Below are 16,748 nucleotides of genomic sequence, written 5' to 3' on the forward strand. Positions count from 1 at the left end.
TTACAGATCACATACCAGTTTGTTATTAAGGCACATGAAAGTTCACATGTTCGAGAAGCCATTTCTGGCAGAAAACATTTTGTTCAAATGGCTCTCCTGTGAAGTCGTGACTTGTGTCATAAGCCTAGTTTCCTGAATCGGGTCACATATGTGAAAATAAGGTGGACATTGCCTGACTAAATAGGTTGGATGCATGCGTGGCGAGTTTTCTGTAGCTTACTGTATGTATGTGGTCAATGCAGGCCCACATAATTAAGCCATGAATAGCGGTATCATTAATCTCAGCATTTGAATAGCACCATAACAATTTTTATCATGAGAAGGTGACCAAAAACAGGTTCCTTTTGTAATGGAAGGATTTGTATGTATGCCAAGTTGAAGCCAACATTAGATGTTGTCATGTTCATAATTTACCACAACAGAGTAACACAACACCCTTCAATTGAAGCAGTGGGAAGCAAATGAAAGTGGCCACATCGCTCACAAAAAAATCTAAGATTTTAATTTTACTAGGCAAGTCAGTTAAGAACAAATTCTTATTTTCAATTACGGCCTAGGAACAGTGGGTTAACTGCCTTGTTCAGGGGCAGAACGACAGATTTGTACCTTGTCAGCTCAGGGTTTTGATTTTGCAACCTTGCGGTTAGTAGTCCAACGCTCTAACCACTAGGCTACCCTGCTGCCCCGACAATTGTAAGGGAGCAGGAAAATGTATAAATTGGCTACAATAATTACAATCACTTTTCAATCACCAAACTGAGGGAATGTCTGAATTTCAAAGTAAACCTTGTAATGGAACATTTTATGTTTTTCTATTAACCAATATGTGTGTTCATGCAAGTGGCTGACTAAACAAATCCTCACTAGCAGTATCTGCAATTTGGCAGTACGCCCAGACCCTTGTTTTGAGAATGAAAGATATCTCAGTTTCAAGGTCTCAGCTTAGAGAGAAGAAGCCTCATGAGGTATTGGTCTGTCACATGCATGACCCAGTAATGGTCAGTCACATGAATGAAGCAAACGTTAATGATGAATTACTTATGTGTAACGCACTTCTATGAGTAGTGGGTACGGAGTCAGGCGCAGGGAACAGAGGGTAAAGGACAATTGTTTTTTATTCCGGCGCAGGAAAACGGTCACGCCAAGCAGACAACATATGATCAACATCAATTTGCTATGTATATATCAGAATCAGAATCACGCTATTGTCCTTCAGGAGTAAAATCATGGCACAGCTTCAGGGCTCCTGAGTGGCACAGCGGTCTAAGGCACTGCATCTCAGTCCTAGATGAGATGCGTCACTACAGAGCCTAGTTCGATTCCAGGCTGTATCACAACTGGACGTGATTGGGAGTCCCATAGTGCGGCGCACAATTGGCCCAGTGTCGTCCAGGTTAGGGTTTGGCCGTGTAGGCCGTCATTGTAAATAAGAATTTGTTCTTAGCTGACTTGCCTAGTTAAAAAAATGAATACATAAAACACAAAACAAACAACAGGCACACATAAATAGTGCAGGAGTTGGGGTTTGATGCTCTGGTACAGTAGCAGAAGGAGTTGGGGCTTGATGCTCTGGTACAGTAGCAGAAGGAGTTGGGGCTTGATGCTCTGGTGTAGTAGTAGTAGTAGTAGTAGAAGGAGTTGGGGTTTGATGCTCTGGTACAGTAGTAGTAGTAGAAGGAGTTGGGGTTTGATGCTCTGGTACAGTAGTAGAAGGAGTTGGGGTTTGATGCTCTGGTACAGTAGCAGAAGGAGTTGGGGTTTGATGCTCTGGTACAGTAGCAGAAGGAGTTGGGGTTTGATGCTCTGGTACAGTAGCAGATGGAGTTGGGGTTTGATGCTCTGGTACAGTAGCAGTAGTAGAAGGAGTTGGGGTTTGATGCTCTGGTACAGTAGAAGGAGTTGGGGTTTGATGCTCTGGTACAGTAGTAGTAGTAGAAGGAGTTGGGGATTGATGCTCTGGTACAGTAGCAGAAGGAGTTGGGGCTTGATGCTCTGGTACAGTAGCAGAAGGAGTTGGGGTTTGATGCTCTGGTACAGTAGTAGTAGGAGTTGGGGTTTGATGCTCTGGTACAGTAGTAGTAGGAGTTGGGGTTTGATGCTCTGGTACAGTAGTAGAAGGAGTTGGGGTTTGATGCTCTGGTACAGTAGAAGGAGTTGGGGTTTGATGCTCTGGTACAGTAGTAGTAGTAGAAGGAGTTGGGGATTGATGCTCTGGTACAGTAGAAGGAGTTGGGGTTTGATGCTCTGGTACAGTAGCAGAAGGAGTTGGGGTTTGATGCTCTGGTACAGTAGTAGTAGGAGTTGGGGTTTGATGCTCTGGTACAGTAGTAGTAGGAGTTGGGGTTTGATGCTCTGGTACAGTAGTAGAAGGAGTTGGGGTTTGATGCTCTGGTACAGTAGTAGTAGTAGAAGGAGTTGGGGTTTGATGCTTTGGTACAGTAGTAGAAGGAGTTGGGGTTTGATGCTCTGTACAGCACAGTAGTAGTAGTAGAAGGAGTTGGGGTTTGATGCTCTGGTACAGTAGTAATAGTAGAAGGAGTTGGGGTTTGATGCTCTGGCACAGTAGTAGTAGTAGTAGTAGTAGTAGAAGGAGTTGGGGTTTGATGCTCTGGTACAGTAGTAATAGTAGAAGGAGTTGGGGTTTGATGCTCTGGCACAGTAGTAGTAGTAGTAGTAGTTTAGTAGTAGTAGAAGGAGTTGGGGTTTGATGCTCTGGTAGTAGTAGTAGTAGTAGTAGTAGAAGGAGTTGGGGTTTGATGCTCTGGTACAGTTTGATGTAGTAGTAGTAGAAGGAGTTGGGGTTTGATGCTCTGGTACAGTAGTAGAAGGAGTTGGGGTTTGATGCACTGGTACAGTAGTAGAAGGAGTTGGGGTTTGATGCTCTGGTACAGTAGTAGAAGGAGTTGGGGTTTGATGCTCTGGTACAGTAGTAGAAGGAGTTGGGGTTTGATGCTCTGGTACAGTAGTAGAAGGAGTTGGGGTTTGATGCTCTGGTACAGTAGTAGAAGGAGTTGGGGTTTGATGCTCTAGTACAGTAGTAGAAGGAGTTGGGGTTTGATGCTCTGGTACAGTAGTAGTAGAAGGAGTTGGGGTTTGATGCTCTGGTACAGGGGTTTGATGCTCTGGTACAGTAGTAGTAAGGAGTTGGGGTTTGATGCTCTGGTACAGTAGTAATAGTAGAAGGAGTTGGGGCTTGATGCTCTGGCACAGTAGTAGTAGAAGGAGTTGGGGTTTGATGCTCTGGTACAGTAGTAGTAGTAGTAGAAGGAGTTGGGGTTTGATGCTCTGGTACAGTAGTAGAAGGAGTTGGGGTTTGATGTTCTGGTACAGTAGTAGAAGGAGTTGGGGTTTGATGCTCTGGTACTGTAGTAGAAGGAGTTGGGGTTTGATGCTCTGGTACTGTAGTAGAAGGAGGTTTGACGGACAGGATTGGTCTGATGACAGACAGACGTTGCTGTGATTTCCATTTTTATTCTGAGATATTTGAATGAAGGAACCATTTCGATGGCCTCTCCATTGATGAGGATAGGGCAGTCACAGTTTATATTTTTTTCCCGGAAGTTGTTTGTTATTTCTTTTGTTTTTGAGGCTTTGAGATCCAGGTAGTTATTGCAACACAGTCACCGTAAATGGTCACCGTGTCTAAACACATTTGGGACACAATGAGGGATTTTAAATGATATTATTATTAACCAATTAGATCAGTAACCAATCAGATCAATAGGACTGTAGATGTTTTCATGATGGATTATTGATATTGCTGGAAGGTACATTACACGTTTTCAAATTTTTTTGTACTGTTAGCTAGCTAGGGACACTTATCTCCCTCACTAGCTTTAAGCACCAACTGTCAGAGCAGCTCACAGATTACTGCACCTGTACATAGCCCACCTATAATTTAGCCCAAACAACTACCTCTTTCCCAACTGTATTTAATTTTAATTTAATTTATTTATTTTGCTCCTTTGCACCCCATTATTTTTATTTCTACTTTGCACATTCTTCCATTGCAAAACTACCATTCCAGTGTTTTACTTGCTATATTGTATTTACTTTGCCACCATGGCCTTTTTTGCCTTTACCTCCCTTCTCACCTCATTTGCTCACATTGTATATAGACTTGTTTATACTGTATTATTGACTGTATGTTTGTTTTACTCCATGTGTAACTCTGTGTCGTTGTATCTGTCGAACTGCTTTGCTTTATCTTGGCCAGGTCGCAATTGTAAATGAGAACTTGTTCTCAACTTGCCTACCTGGTTAAATAAAGGTAAAATAAAAAATTTAAAAAAATAAAAAGGGACAGGATGGCTGCGTCATTAGAGTACTTGAAAAGGAGTGTATTGTGGATCATGATTTGCAGTCATTGGTATACAGGGTGTAGAGCAAAAGACTAAGAATGCAACCCTTTGGCACAACAATGTTGGTGATGCGCACAGAATGGTGTTTTTATCCTCACGGCCTGAGGTCTGCCATCTAACAAGTTGTGGATCCAGCGGATGATGGTGGGAGATACGTCCAGGTTAATGAGCTTCTGGGTCGTAGTGTGCTGTTGGAGGGTGTTGAAGCCAGAGGTGAAATCCACGAACAGGATGCGCGCATCATTTCTCATTCCCAGTGTTCCAGGAGCCTTTGCAGCATGCAGACCACAAAATCATCCATTCCTCTCTTTGCTTTGTAAGCAAACTGTTAGGAATCAAGGGAGGACGGTGGGAAGTAGGATGTTAAGAAGCAGTCTTTCCAAGTATTTCATGATCAGGGACATGAGAGCAACATGTTGGTAATGGTTGAACTCAGTCAGGGGTGGATTTTTGGGGATTGGGGACTATGGAAGATGTTTTCCATAGGGTGGGGATAGCAATAGGTCAAACAGTCAGCCCATAACATAAGGAGACATGAAATGTTACATAATTATACTGCATTTCTGAGATCTTATACAAAATGCTGTCTGACAGCTAGATCCAGGATTCATACAGGTTTAAGTTCAATGTATAATTTAACTGATGAATGCTTAATATATGTTATAATGATAACTTACACTGCCCTTAATGCAAGGACAGAAAAGTCATGTTTTATGTCACACGATTTTCAACAAATCTGCCAAGACACCAACCATGATAAAGGGTTAAACACAGGTTTTAAATACACTTGTGAATTTGATTGAATATAGCTATGATCCTCCTTATATCTTAAAGGTAAGGACATTTTTAAAAATTGGCAGATAATTATCAACAGTGTAGGAAATCCTCACTGGTACCCTAGTTTATAGAAAGACTGATACAAATACCGGTCATTGAAATGATAAAATCATTTGTGAGTCACAACATGCAAGAGATCAGTCATTCATTCATTCATTCATTGCTAAGATCATTGATCTCCTGAACAAGATATCCCTTTAACATTCTTTCTGAGCCGCCAAATGTTTGGATACACTGGTAAAGTCTTGCTCGCTAGCTAACTGAACAAAGTGCAAACAAATGGTTGGCGGCCCACGATTAGTTTTAGAACAGCCCGCACCATGGTTTATGAAGACAAACATGTGGCCCGCCAATGCGCGATAGGAAGATAAAAACATAGCATTATATGTTTGAATGTTTTTTGATAGAAACAATCAGTTTTCTCTTTAGTAATGGTGAAACCATGGCAGTCACAAATCTGCAACGCTTTTTCTGTCGATGGCACTCGGAGGCAGAGATACAGCAGAGCATAATCATTGAAACAATTACTCTGTTTTTATCTAAGCACACTTGTGCTCCCAAATGAAGCTTCCAGGTTGCACAGCAAAATATTTAGAAGCATGTGCAACCAAAATGGTCGCAGTTTAGAGCCCTGTCCCCATATGCCACACACACACCCTACCAGCGTGAAACAGCAGGCCTCCCGTCAGCAATACATTATTGATACAATACTAGAATATTGTACAGCACACACCCTGTCTCCCTCCCCTCTCTCACTCCCCCTCTGTGTCCCTCTTCTCGAGATTTAGCCTTTAACTGCTTTAATTAAACTAAATCTCTTCTGATTTAGAATTTAACTGCTTTAGCTAAACTAGCCTGTCTCTCTCCTGATTTAGCATTTCCTACTAGCATAAAGTATTTGTTCTCTCTAGCATGGCCATCTAGCCATCTATCATGCCTGTCCTCTCTAGTTCCTTTTAGCACATTCCATACTCGACACCAGTTCTGCACTGTCCAAAACAGGGTTTCACAGGACAGAGTTTGGGAAACCCTGGTCTAAGACAGGAGAGGAACATACCTGAACTGTTGTTGTGTCCTCTGGAACCCAAACATCCCGTCCCGTGCTCGACAGGCTTCCTTTTTTTCTCGTCTCTGGACCGTGTTCTGTGGTGTAGAACTGATTGTGAATCTCAGTGGTAGAGCTGTGATAGTAGTGGTGGTGACGTTATATGCTTATTTTTTTATAGCTGCAGTCTGGGCTGGAGCACTGCAGACTGCTCAGGAGAGAAGAGAGGGAGGGAGAGCGCTGATTCGTCTCTCTCCTCTGCAGTGACTCAGCCAAGGACACCAGCCAGTACAGGAGGATCACAACATTATCGTCTCCTCTCCCTTCTTCTCCTATCCTCTCTTCATCCCAATCTCCTTGAGGTGGGAGGAGTGAGGACGCGAGGAGTATGCAATTGAGATTGTCCCCTAGTCCCTCCCCGCTAGCCCAGAAAACAATTGCCATTGAGATGTCTCCTATCTCTACTGTCTTTGGGGAACCCTCTCCACGGGGCGGGGTTGATAAGCAGGTGATAAGCAGGCTAGAGCGGCCCCGCCCCTACCAGAAAAAAATGAGGGAGTGGGATGCCTCACTTCCTCTATCGTCTCTGACAGGAATTATTATGTTTTGACTCAGAAGCCACCTTTGATTCTAAACTGCAGTTTCAGGTCAGCCAATAGGTGGAAGCATATCACCACAACAACATGACAATCTTAGAAAAAAAGATTCCTTATAGAAACAAAAAGGATTATATTGCTTGCTTCATGTATGGAACCCCCAAAAGTTATACAGTATATACACGGCCCGCTACCAAGGACTGTGGGCTCTCCTTCTCTGTGGCCGACGTTCTTAAGACACCTAAGCATTAAAACTCGCAAGGTTGCCGTCCCAGACGGCATCCCAAGTCATGTCCTCAGAGCATGTGCAGACCAGCTGGCTGATGTGTTTACGGATATATTCAATCTCTCACTATCCCAGTCTGCTGTCCCCACATGCTTCAAGATGGCTACCATTGATCCTGTAGCCAAGAAAGGACAAGGTAACTTAACTAAATGACTATCGCCCCGTAGCACTCACTTCTGTCATCATGAAATGCTTTGAGAGACTAGTCAAGGATCATATCACCTCTACCTTACCTGTCAACCTAGACCCACTTCAATTTGCATACCGCCCCAATAGATCCGCAATCGCCAGCACACTACACTGCCCTAACCCATCTGGAAAAGAGGAATACTTATGTATGAATGCTGTTCATTGACGATAGCTCAGCATTCAACTCCATAGTACCCTCCAAGCTCATCACTAAGTTCAAAGACCTGGGCCGCCCCCAGGTGGTGAAGGTAGGAAACAACACCTCTACTTCGCTGATCCTCAACACGGGCTCCATAAGGGTGCGTGCTCAGCCTCTTCATGTACTCCCTGTTCACCCATGACTGCATGGCCAAGCATGCCTCCAACTCAATCATCAGTAGTAGGCTTGATTAGAGAGCCTACAGGGAGGAGTTGAGGGCTCTGGGAGTGTGATGCCAGGAAAATAACCTATCACTCAACGTCAACTAAACAAAGGAGATGATCGTGAACTTCAGGAAACAGCAGGGGGAGCACCCCCCTATCCTTGAGCTTGATGACGAGTTTGGAGGGTACTATGGTGTTAAATGCTGAGCTGTAGTCGATGAACAGCATTCTCACATAGCTATTCCTCTTGTCCAGATGGGTTAGGGCAGTGTGGTTGCGATTGCGTTGTCTGTGGACCTATTGGGGCGGTAAGCAAATTGGAGGGTCTAGGGTGTCAAGTAGGGTGGAGGTGATATGGTCCTTGACTAGTCTCTCAAAGTACTTCATGATGACGGAAGTGAGTGCTACGGGGCGGTAGTCGTTTAGCTCAGTTACCTTAGCTTTCTTGGGAACAGGAACAATGGTGGCCCTCTTGAAGCACGTGGGAACAGCAGACTGGGATAAGGATTGATTGACTATGTCCGTAAACACACCAGCCAGCTGGTCTGCGCATGCTCCGAGGACGCGGCTGGTGATGCCATCTGGGCCTGCAGCCTTGCGAGGGTTAACACATTTAAATGTTCTACTCACATCGGCTGCAGCAGTAATAATGAAGGCTAGACAGCAGAAGAGACAGCAGTGATAATGAAGATCAGACACCAGAAGAGACAGCAGTGATAATGAAGAACCAGACACCAGAAGAGACAGCAGTGATAATGAAGAACCAGACTCCAGAAGAGACAGCAGTGATAATGAAGAACCAGACTCCAGAAGAGACAGCAGTGATAATGAAGGCCAGACACCAGAAGAGACAGCAGTGATAATGAAGGCCAGACACCAGAGGAGACAGCAGTGATAATGAAGGCCAGACACCAGAGGAGACAGCAGTGATAATGAAGACCAGACACCAGAAGAGACAGCAGTGATAATGAAGAACCAGACTGAAGGCCAGACACCAGAAGAGACAGCAGTGATAATGAAGAACCAGACTGAAGGCCAGAAGAGACAGCAGTGATAATGAAGGCCAGACACCAGAAGAGACAGCAGTGATAATGAAGGCCAGACACCAGAGGAGACAGCAGTGATAATGAAGGCCAGACACCAGAGGAGACAGCAGTGATAATGAAGGCCAGCCAGAAGAGACAGCAGTGATAATGAAGGCCAGAGACTGAAGGCCAGACAAGGAGACAGCAGTGATAATGAAGGCCAGACACCAGAGGAGACAGCAGTGATAATGAAGGCCAGACACCAGAAGAGACAGCAGTGATAATGAAGGCCAGACACCAGAGGAGACAGCAGTGATAATGAAGGCCAGACACCAGAGGAGACAGCAGTGATAATGAAGGCCAGACACCAGAAGAGACAGCAGTGATCAGAGCAGCATAGTATCTTTATTCTTTCAGATTAAAGCCACAGAGATAACATTAAACAGCTGAGAGGAAGGTTTATTCTAAAGAATATACTGTATATGCATGGTTGTAATAAAGAAAAATTATTAAACTATAACGTGTTTTCATCATAGCTTGTAGATAATAGAGATACTGGTTTGATGATGTCAGGCCTGTCCTCATGTTGCAGTGCGCCAGCCGGGAGACAAAGAATCAGGACACTTAGGTCTTCAGTTACAGTAAAAGTCCCAATTCTGGATAAGAGGAAAAGAAAGGGAGAGAAGAGGAGGAGAGGAGTGAAGAGGAGGAGGAGAGAAGAAGAGAGGAGGAGAAGAGGAGGAGCGGAGGAGAGGAGAAGAGGAAGAGAGGAGAAGAGGAAGAGAGGAGAAGAGGGGAGAAGAGCGGGAGGAGAGATGCCTAATATTCTATATCAATTGATTTTGCGGAAAAATTATTCATTTGTGTGTGTGTGTGTTTGTTTGTGTGAGTGTTCGTGTGTCCACCTACATCAGTCATGACCTCGTTGGTAGCTGGCATGAGAGCGTGTGTCTCCTCGACGACGCTGCTGGGAAAATGTCCCAGTCTTGCCTCCTGTTCCCCGTAGTACGACCCCTGGACCTGGTAAACACACACGTGCACGCACACACAGATAGAAGACCATACAAACCAAATAAATATTACTATGTATAAATACTACTATATATAAATACTACTACACTGCTCAAAAAAATAAAGGGAACACTTAAACAACAAAATGTAACTCCAAGTCCATCACACTTCTGTGAAATCAAACTGTCCACTTAGGAAGCAACACTGATTGACAATAAATTTCACATGCTGTTGTGCAAATGGAATAGACAACAGGTGGAAATTATAGGCAATTAGCAAGACATCCCCCAATAAGGGAGTCGTTCTGCAGGTGGTGACCACAGACCACTTCTCAGTTCCTATGCTTCCTGGCTGATGTTTTGGTCACTTTTGAATGCTGGCGGTGCTTTCACTCTAGTGGTAGCATGAGACGGAGTCTACAACCCACACAAGTGGCTCAGGTAGTGCAGCTCATCCAGGATGGCACATCAATGCGAGCTGTGGCAAGAAGGTTTGCTGTGTCGGTCAGTGTAGTGTCCAGAGCATGGAGGCGCTACCAGGAGACAGGTCAGTACATCAGGAGACGTGTAGGAGGCCGTAGGAGGGCAACAACCCAGCAGCAGGACCGCTACCTCCGCCTTTGTGCAAGGAGGAGCAGGAGGAGCACTGCCAGAGCCCTGCAAAATGACCTCCAGCAGGCCACAAATGTGCATGTGTCTGCTCAAACGGTGAGAAACAGACTCCATGAGGGTGGTATGAGGGCCCGACGTCCACAGGTGGGGGTTGTGCTTACAGCCCAACACCGTGCAGGACGTTTGGCATTTGCCAGAGAACACCAAGATTGGCAAATTCGCCACTGGCGCCCTGTGCTCTTCACAGATGAAAGCACGTTCACACTGAGCACGTGACAGATGTGACAGAGTCTGGAGACGCCGTGGAGAATGTTCTGCTGCCTGCAACATCCTCCAGCATGACCGGTTTGGCGGTGGGTCAGTCATGGTGTGGGGTGGCATTTCTTTGGGGGGCCTCCATGTGCTCACCAGAGGTAGCCTGACTGCCATTAGGTACTGAGATGAGATCCTCAGACCCCTTGTGAGACCATATGCTGGTGCGGTTGGCCCTGGGTTCCTCCTAATGCAAGACAATGCTAGACCTCATGTGGCTGGAGGGTGTCAGCAGTTCCTGCAAGAGGAAGGCATTGATGCTATGGACTGGCCCGCCCGGTCCCCAGACCTGAATCCAATTGAGCACATCTGGGACATCATGTCTCACTCCATCCACCAATGCCACGTTGCACCACAGATTGTCCAGGAGTTGGCGGATGCTTTTGTCCAGGTCTGGGAGGAGATCCCTCAGGAGACCATCCGCCACCTCATCAGGAGCATGCCCAGGCGTTGTAGTGAGGTCATACAGGCATGTGGAGGCCACACACACTACTGAGCCTCATTTTGACTTGTTTTAAGGACATTACATCAAAGTTGGATCAGCCTGTAGTGTGGTTTTCCACTTTAATTTTGAGTGTGACTCCAAATCCAGACCTCCATGGGTTGATACATTTGATTTCCATTGATCATTTTTGTGTGATTTTGTTGTCAGCACATTCAACTATGTAAAGGAAAAAGTATTTAATAAGAATATGTCATTCATTCAGATCTAGGATGTGTTATTTTAGTGTTCCCTTTATTTTTTTGAGCAGTGTATTATAGAATAGATATTTGAAAAACACCTTGAGGATTGATTATAAACAACGTTTGACATGTTTCTGTCGATTTTATGGAGCTAATTTGTGAAGAACTAACGGAGCTATTTCGCCTACAAAAATATTTTTTTCTGGAAAAAAGGAACATTTGCTATCTAACTGGGAGTCTCGTGAGTGAAATGAAAACATCCGAAGCTCATCAAAGGGTAAACAATTTAATTTGATTGCTTTTCTGATTTTCGTGACCAGATTGCCTGCTGCTAGCTAGGCATAATGCTATGCTAGGCTATCGATAAACTTACATGCTTGTCTTGCTTTGGCTGTAAAGCATGTTTTCAAAATCTGAGATGACAGGGTGATTAACAAAAGGCTAAGCTGTGTTTGAATATATGTCACTTGTGATTTCATGAATATGAATATTTTCTAGTAAGATGTTTTGTCCGTTGCGTTATGCTACTTAGTGTCAGTTGATGACAATTCTCCCGGATCCGGGATGGGTAAGAAGCACCAACACTTGCACACCACACACATGCTCGCTCCCCCCCCCACACACACACACACACACACACACAGATCCTTACGCTGCCAGCCCAGAACATGTTTCCTCGGTCCTTCAGCAAGGCGTAGACATAGACCACCTGACCCTGACGCAGAGAGATGAAGCGGCAGTCTCCAGGGTAGTAGTCCTCTAAGGCACGCGCTATCAGGATGGGGTCTAACACACACACACACAGGTAGTACAATCAGTATATGATTGTAGTTGTTGAAGAAGCACAGTTATGGTAGTATTATATTAACTTACTATAGTAACAGTATGGAGGAACACAGGTTTTAACTTTCCAACATGCTCAGGCCTTGCATCCCTGGCAACAGCTTCGGTCCCGCACACAAAGGGTACAGAAAAGGGAATCTCTCATTGAAATGCATAGATTTTAGTACTGCTTTAAATGGTTTAAAATATAATATTTTTATGTAATCATGTATTCTATCTATAATCAAGTTGATCCCTGACTTCTGTTGTGTGAGCCATGAAGTCGAATATTTAACAAATAAATCACTTTTACCACTTATTTCAAGATACCAAGCCAAGATCCTATGTTGCGGTGTCCCCTGAATGCCCATCTGCTAGCTGTCTAGAGCATATCGGACTGTTGGCTGAATAGGTCCATCGGCCAATTTCTTGGGCCAATATACCTATTTTGCCAATTGGGCAGGACCCCTTTGCAACACGGAACTACTAATCCATCACGACTGGTCAATTCGATGTAACCGCACGAGGAGGCTATAACAGACTTCCTCCGTCGTGATTCTCTGATCCACCACTACGCAGACAATACCATTCTGTATACTTCTGGCCCTTCTTTGGACACTGTGTTAACTAAACTCCTTACGAGCTTCAATGCCATACAACTTTCCTTCCGTGGCCTCCAACTGCTCTTAAATACAAGGAAAACTAAATGCATGCTCTTCAACCGATCGCTGCCCGCACCTGCCCGCACATCCAGCATCACTACTTTGGATGGTTCTGACTTAGAATATGTGGACAACTACAAATACCTAGGTGTCTGGCTAGACTAAACTCTCCTTCCAGACTCACATTAAGCATCTCAAATCCAAAATTAAATATAGAATTGGCTTCCTATTTCGCAACAAAGCATCCTTCACTCATGCTGCCAAACATACCCTCGTAAAACTGACTATCCTACCGATCCTCGACTTGGGCGATGTAATTTACAAAATAGCCTCCAACACTCTACTCAGCACATTGGATGCAGTCTATCACAGTGCCATCCGTTTTGTCAACAAAGCACCATATACCACCCACCACTGCGACCTGTATGCTCTCGTTGGCTGGCCCTCGCTTCATACTCGTCGCCAAACCCACTGGCTCCAGGTCATCGACAAGTCTTTGCTAGGTCAAGCCCCACCTTATCTCAACTCACTGGTCACCATAGCAGCACCCACCCGTAGCACGCACTCCAGCAGGTATATCTCACTGGCCACCCCCAAAGCCAATTACTACTTTGGCCACCTTTCCTTCCAGTTCTCTGCTGCCAATGACTGGAACGAACTGCAAAAATCACTGAAGCTGGAGACTCTTACCTCCCTCACTAGCTTTAAGCACCAGCTTTCAGAGCAGCTCACAGATCACTGCAGATCACCTGTACATAGTCCATCTGTAAATAGCCCATCCAACTACCTCATCCCCGTACTGTATTTATTTATTTATCTTGATCCTTTGCACCCCAGTATCTCTACTTACACATCTCTACTTGCCTATTTATTGCCTTACCTCCCTTATCTTACCTCATTTGCACTCACTGTATATAGACTTTTTCTACTGTATTATTGACTGTATGTTTGTTTATTTCATGTGTAACTCTGTGTTGTTGTATGTGTCGAACTGCTTTGCCTTTTCTTGGCCAGGTCATAGTTGTAAATGAGAACTTGTTCTCAACTAGCCTACCTGGTTAAATAAAGATGAAATTAAACATTTAATTAAAAAGTTGGTGAAATGTCAATTTCAACTGGCTACAACAAGTGCATGCATGCAGGTGTCTCGTGTAAAAAGGCATGACATTGGCTGCTAAGTAATACTAGACAAATGATTTGCATCTCTGTAATTTATTTGAGGTACTTTAGCTAGCTAAAATAAAAAGTGGAACTTTCATAATGTGATGTATGGGCAACCACCGAGCTAGCTTAAAACAAGGCAGAAGCAGTGTTACCATGTCATGTACAGGCTACCATCTAGCTAGATGAGACAAGGCAGAAGCAGTGCCACCATTCATCAGCACTAATCCAAAATATTGATGAGAAAACGACTTCACCATTGTTCATTCAAAGACCTGATCTAACAAGTTGTCGTCAAAGACAGATCAGGTTTGAATAACCTAAACATGGGGTTTATAGTCGGAACGGACTGCACGGTCAAGTAAGTTATCAAGCCGCTGAGCTTTTTGAATGTGACAACTTTCAAGCAATTAAAGACAGAAAGCTAGTTAGTTAGCAAACTATTTTCATTGTCTCATTTCATAACTCATCTAGCTAAGGTTGTAATTTCACGTGGATTTAGATATTAGTAATATAATATTATTAATACATTATTACTTATGATTATAATATTATTATTATAATATTAGTATTATTAGCTGTAGTAAAGGATATATTGTCTAGCCAGTCAGGGATATACAGTGTGAACATATGCTTAAATATTTTGCTGTGAGACCTGGCATTTTAATTTGTGAGCACCAGTGCCCTCATATTTTTGGGGGGACTCTTTTCAGGAAACTAGGTGTCACGACTTCACAGGAGAACCATTTGAAAGTACTTTAAAAAAAATCTAAATGTGTTTTCTGGAAAATGAAAACGTAAATGTCCCTTAATAATAAATCAAATTCAAAATCAAATTTATTTATATAGCCCTTCATACATCAGCTGATATCTCAAAGTGCTGTACAGAAACCCAGCCTAAAACCCCAAACGGCAAGAAATGCAGGTGTAGAAGCACGGTGGCTAGGAAAAACTCCCTAGAAAGGCCAAAACCTAGGAAGAAACCTAGAGAGGAACCAGGCTATGTGGGGTGGAAGATTATAAACCTAGAGAGGAACCAGGCTATGTGGGGTGGCCAGTCCTCTTCTGGCTGTGCCGGGTGGAGATTATAAACCTAGAGAGGAACCAGGCTATGTGGGGTGGCCAGTCCTCTTCTGGCTACTACCACTACTACCACCAGCATCACTACTACTACTACTACCACCAGCATCACTACTACTACTACTACTACCATCATCACTACTACTACCACCAGCATCACTACTACTACTACTACCACCAGCATCACTACTACTATTACCATCATCACTACTACTACCATCATCACTACTACTACTACCATCATCACTACTACTACTACCATCATCAATACTACTACCACCAGCATCACTACTATTACTACTACTACTACCATCATCACTACTCCTACTACCACCATCATCACTACTACCATCATCACTATTACTACTACTACCATCATCACTACTACTACCGCCAGCATCACTACTACTATCTCTTCATTCAAAGACTCAATCATGGACACTCTTACAGGCTGACCACACCGCTTGCGTCGCGTGTGCTTCAACGTGTCAACGAGCGTCTGTGTTGCCAAGGGCTAAAATAGAAGTCCTTCCTATTACTGACGCAGATTGCGCTGCAAGTCCTGCCTCTCCCATTTCCTCATTGGTTTATAGAAGCAGGTTCCCAAGTGCGATCTCCTCATTGGTTATACCCACATGGGTGATTGAATGACGAACTGCCGGTCGTCGTGGTAATACTATGAATGTTTAGATGCCAATCACCATATAAGTTCAAAGATGAAAAAGCCTGGAAGGAGGAGAGATGACAAGAAACAATTCGGTTGACCGTTTTATGTGTGGATTAATTGTCGTAGTAGAGGACCTTGTGCATTTCAGGTAAAATAACAACCTAATGTTAATATCCCAGAACAAAAACTAAAGTGCAAGTTTACTAGTTAAATTGCCATAAATGTTTAATGCTTTTTGACCTGTCCCCAAATTAATGTAATTGGTTCCGAGTTTGTTTTGATATTTTAACCCGCGTGTCGTGATCGCGTTTGGTGTAGGGGACAAAATAAATGTATGTACGATGGCACATGCGCACAGCCGGTTTGGCTTCCGTATTACTGACAGTTGAGGATGCTTTGTGTGATGTACTGTTGTCTCTTCCTTCTTGCGCTTTGTGCTGTTGTCTGTGCCCAATAATGTTTTGTACCATGTTTTGTGCTGCTACCATGCTGTGCCGCTTCATGTTGTGTTGCTACCATGCCTTGTTGTCATGTGTTGCTGCCTTCTATGTTGTTGTCTTAGGTCTCTCTTTATGTAGTGTTATCTCTTGTCGTGATGTGTGTTTTGTCCTATATTTATATATTTGCTATTTATTTTTATGTTTAATCCCAGCCCCTGTCCCCGCAAGAGGCCTTTTGCCTTTTGGTAGGCCATCATTGCAAGTAAGAATTTGTTCTTAATTGACATGCCTAGTTAAATAAATAAAGGTTAAATACAATTCAAATAAATAAATTGGCTGAGATAATGAGTGGGCTGGACATGCCGAGAGATGAGTTCGGAATTGGTCTGCCACGCTTCTGTCTATTTGACCTGGTCCTGTGTAATGCGGCTTTTTATTTTATTTTTAAGTATCACGTAATAGAACTGCATAAGTGTTGCTCTCCACTTTCTGGAGGACAGAGTTTTGAAATCAGTGGAATTAGAGTATGAAAGCTAAGGGGATGGAGAAATCCCGATTACATCTTCAAACTAAGGGCAACCATGGCATCCGTGACA

At 43.8% G+C, this 16,748-nt stretch overlaps 1 protein-coding gene across 1 annotated transcript in view; it reads right to left on the reverse strand.

Annotated features, from left to right (window-relative positions):
• Positions 1 to 9,088: 9,088 nt before the first annotated feature.
• mia (MIA SH3 domain containing) overlaps positions 9,089 to 16,748 on the reverse strand; it is a 31,658-nt gene continuing 23,998 nt past the window's right edge. The window contains exons 2-4 of the mRNA XM_024393378.2: positions 11,973 to 12,106; positions 9,612 to 9,722; positions 9,089 to 9,358 (exon numbers count right to left, since the gene is read on the reverse strand). Coding sequence (XP_024249146.2) covers positions 9,335 to 9,358; positions 9,612 to 9,722; positions 11,973 to 12,106 — 269 coding nt within the window. The 3' untranslated portion in view covers positions 9,089 to 9,334. The remainder of the gene's footprint in view (positions 9,359 to 9,611; positions 9,723 to 11,972; positions 12,107 to 16,748) is intronic.

Source organism: Oncorhynchus tshawytscha, linkage group LG30 (assembly GCF_018296145.1).
Source record: "Oncorhynchus tshawytscha isolate Ot180627B linkage group LG30, Otsh_v2.0, whole genome shotgun sequence".
NCBI lineage: Eukaryota > Metazoa > Chordata > Actinopteri > Salmoniformes > Salmonidae > Oncorhynchus > Oncorhynchus tshawytscha.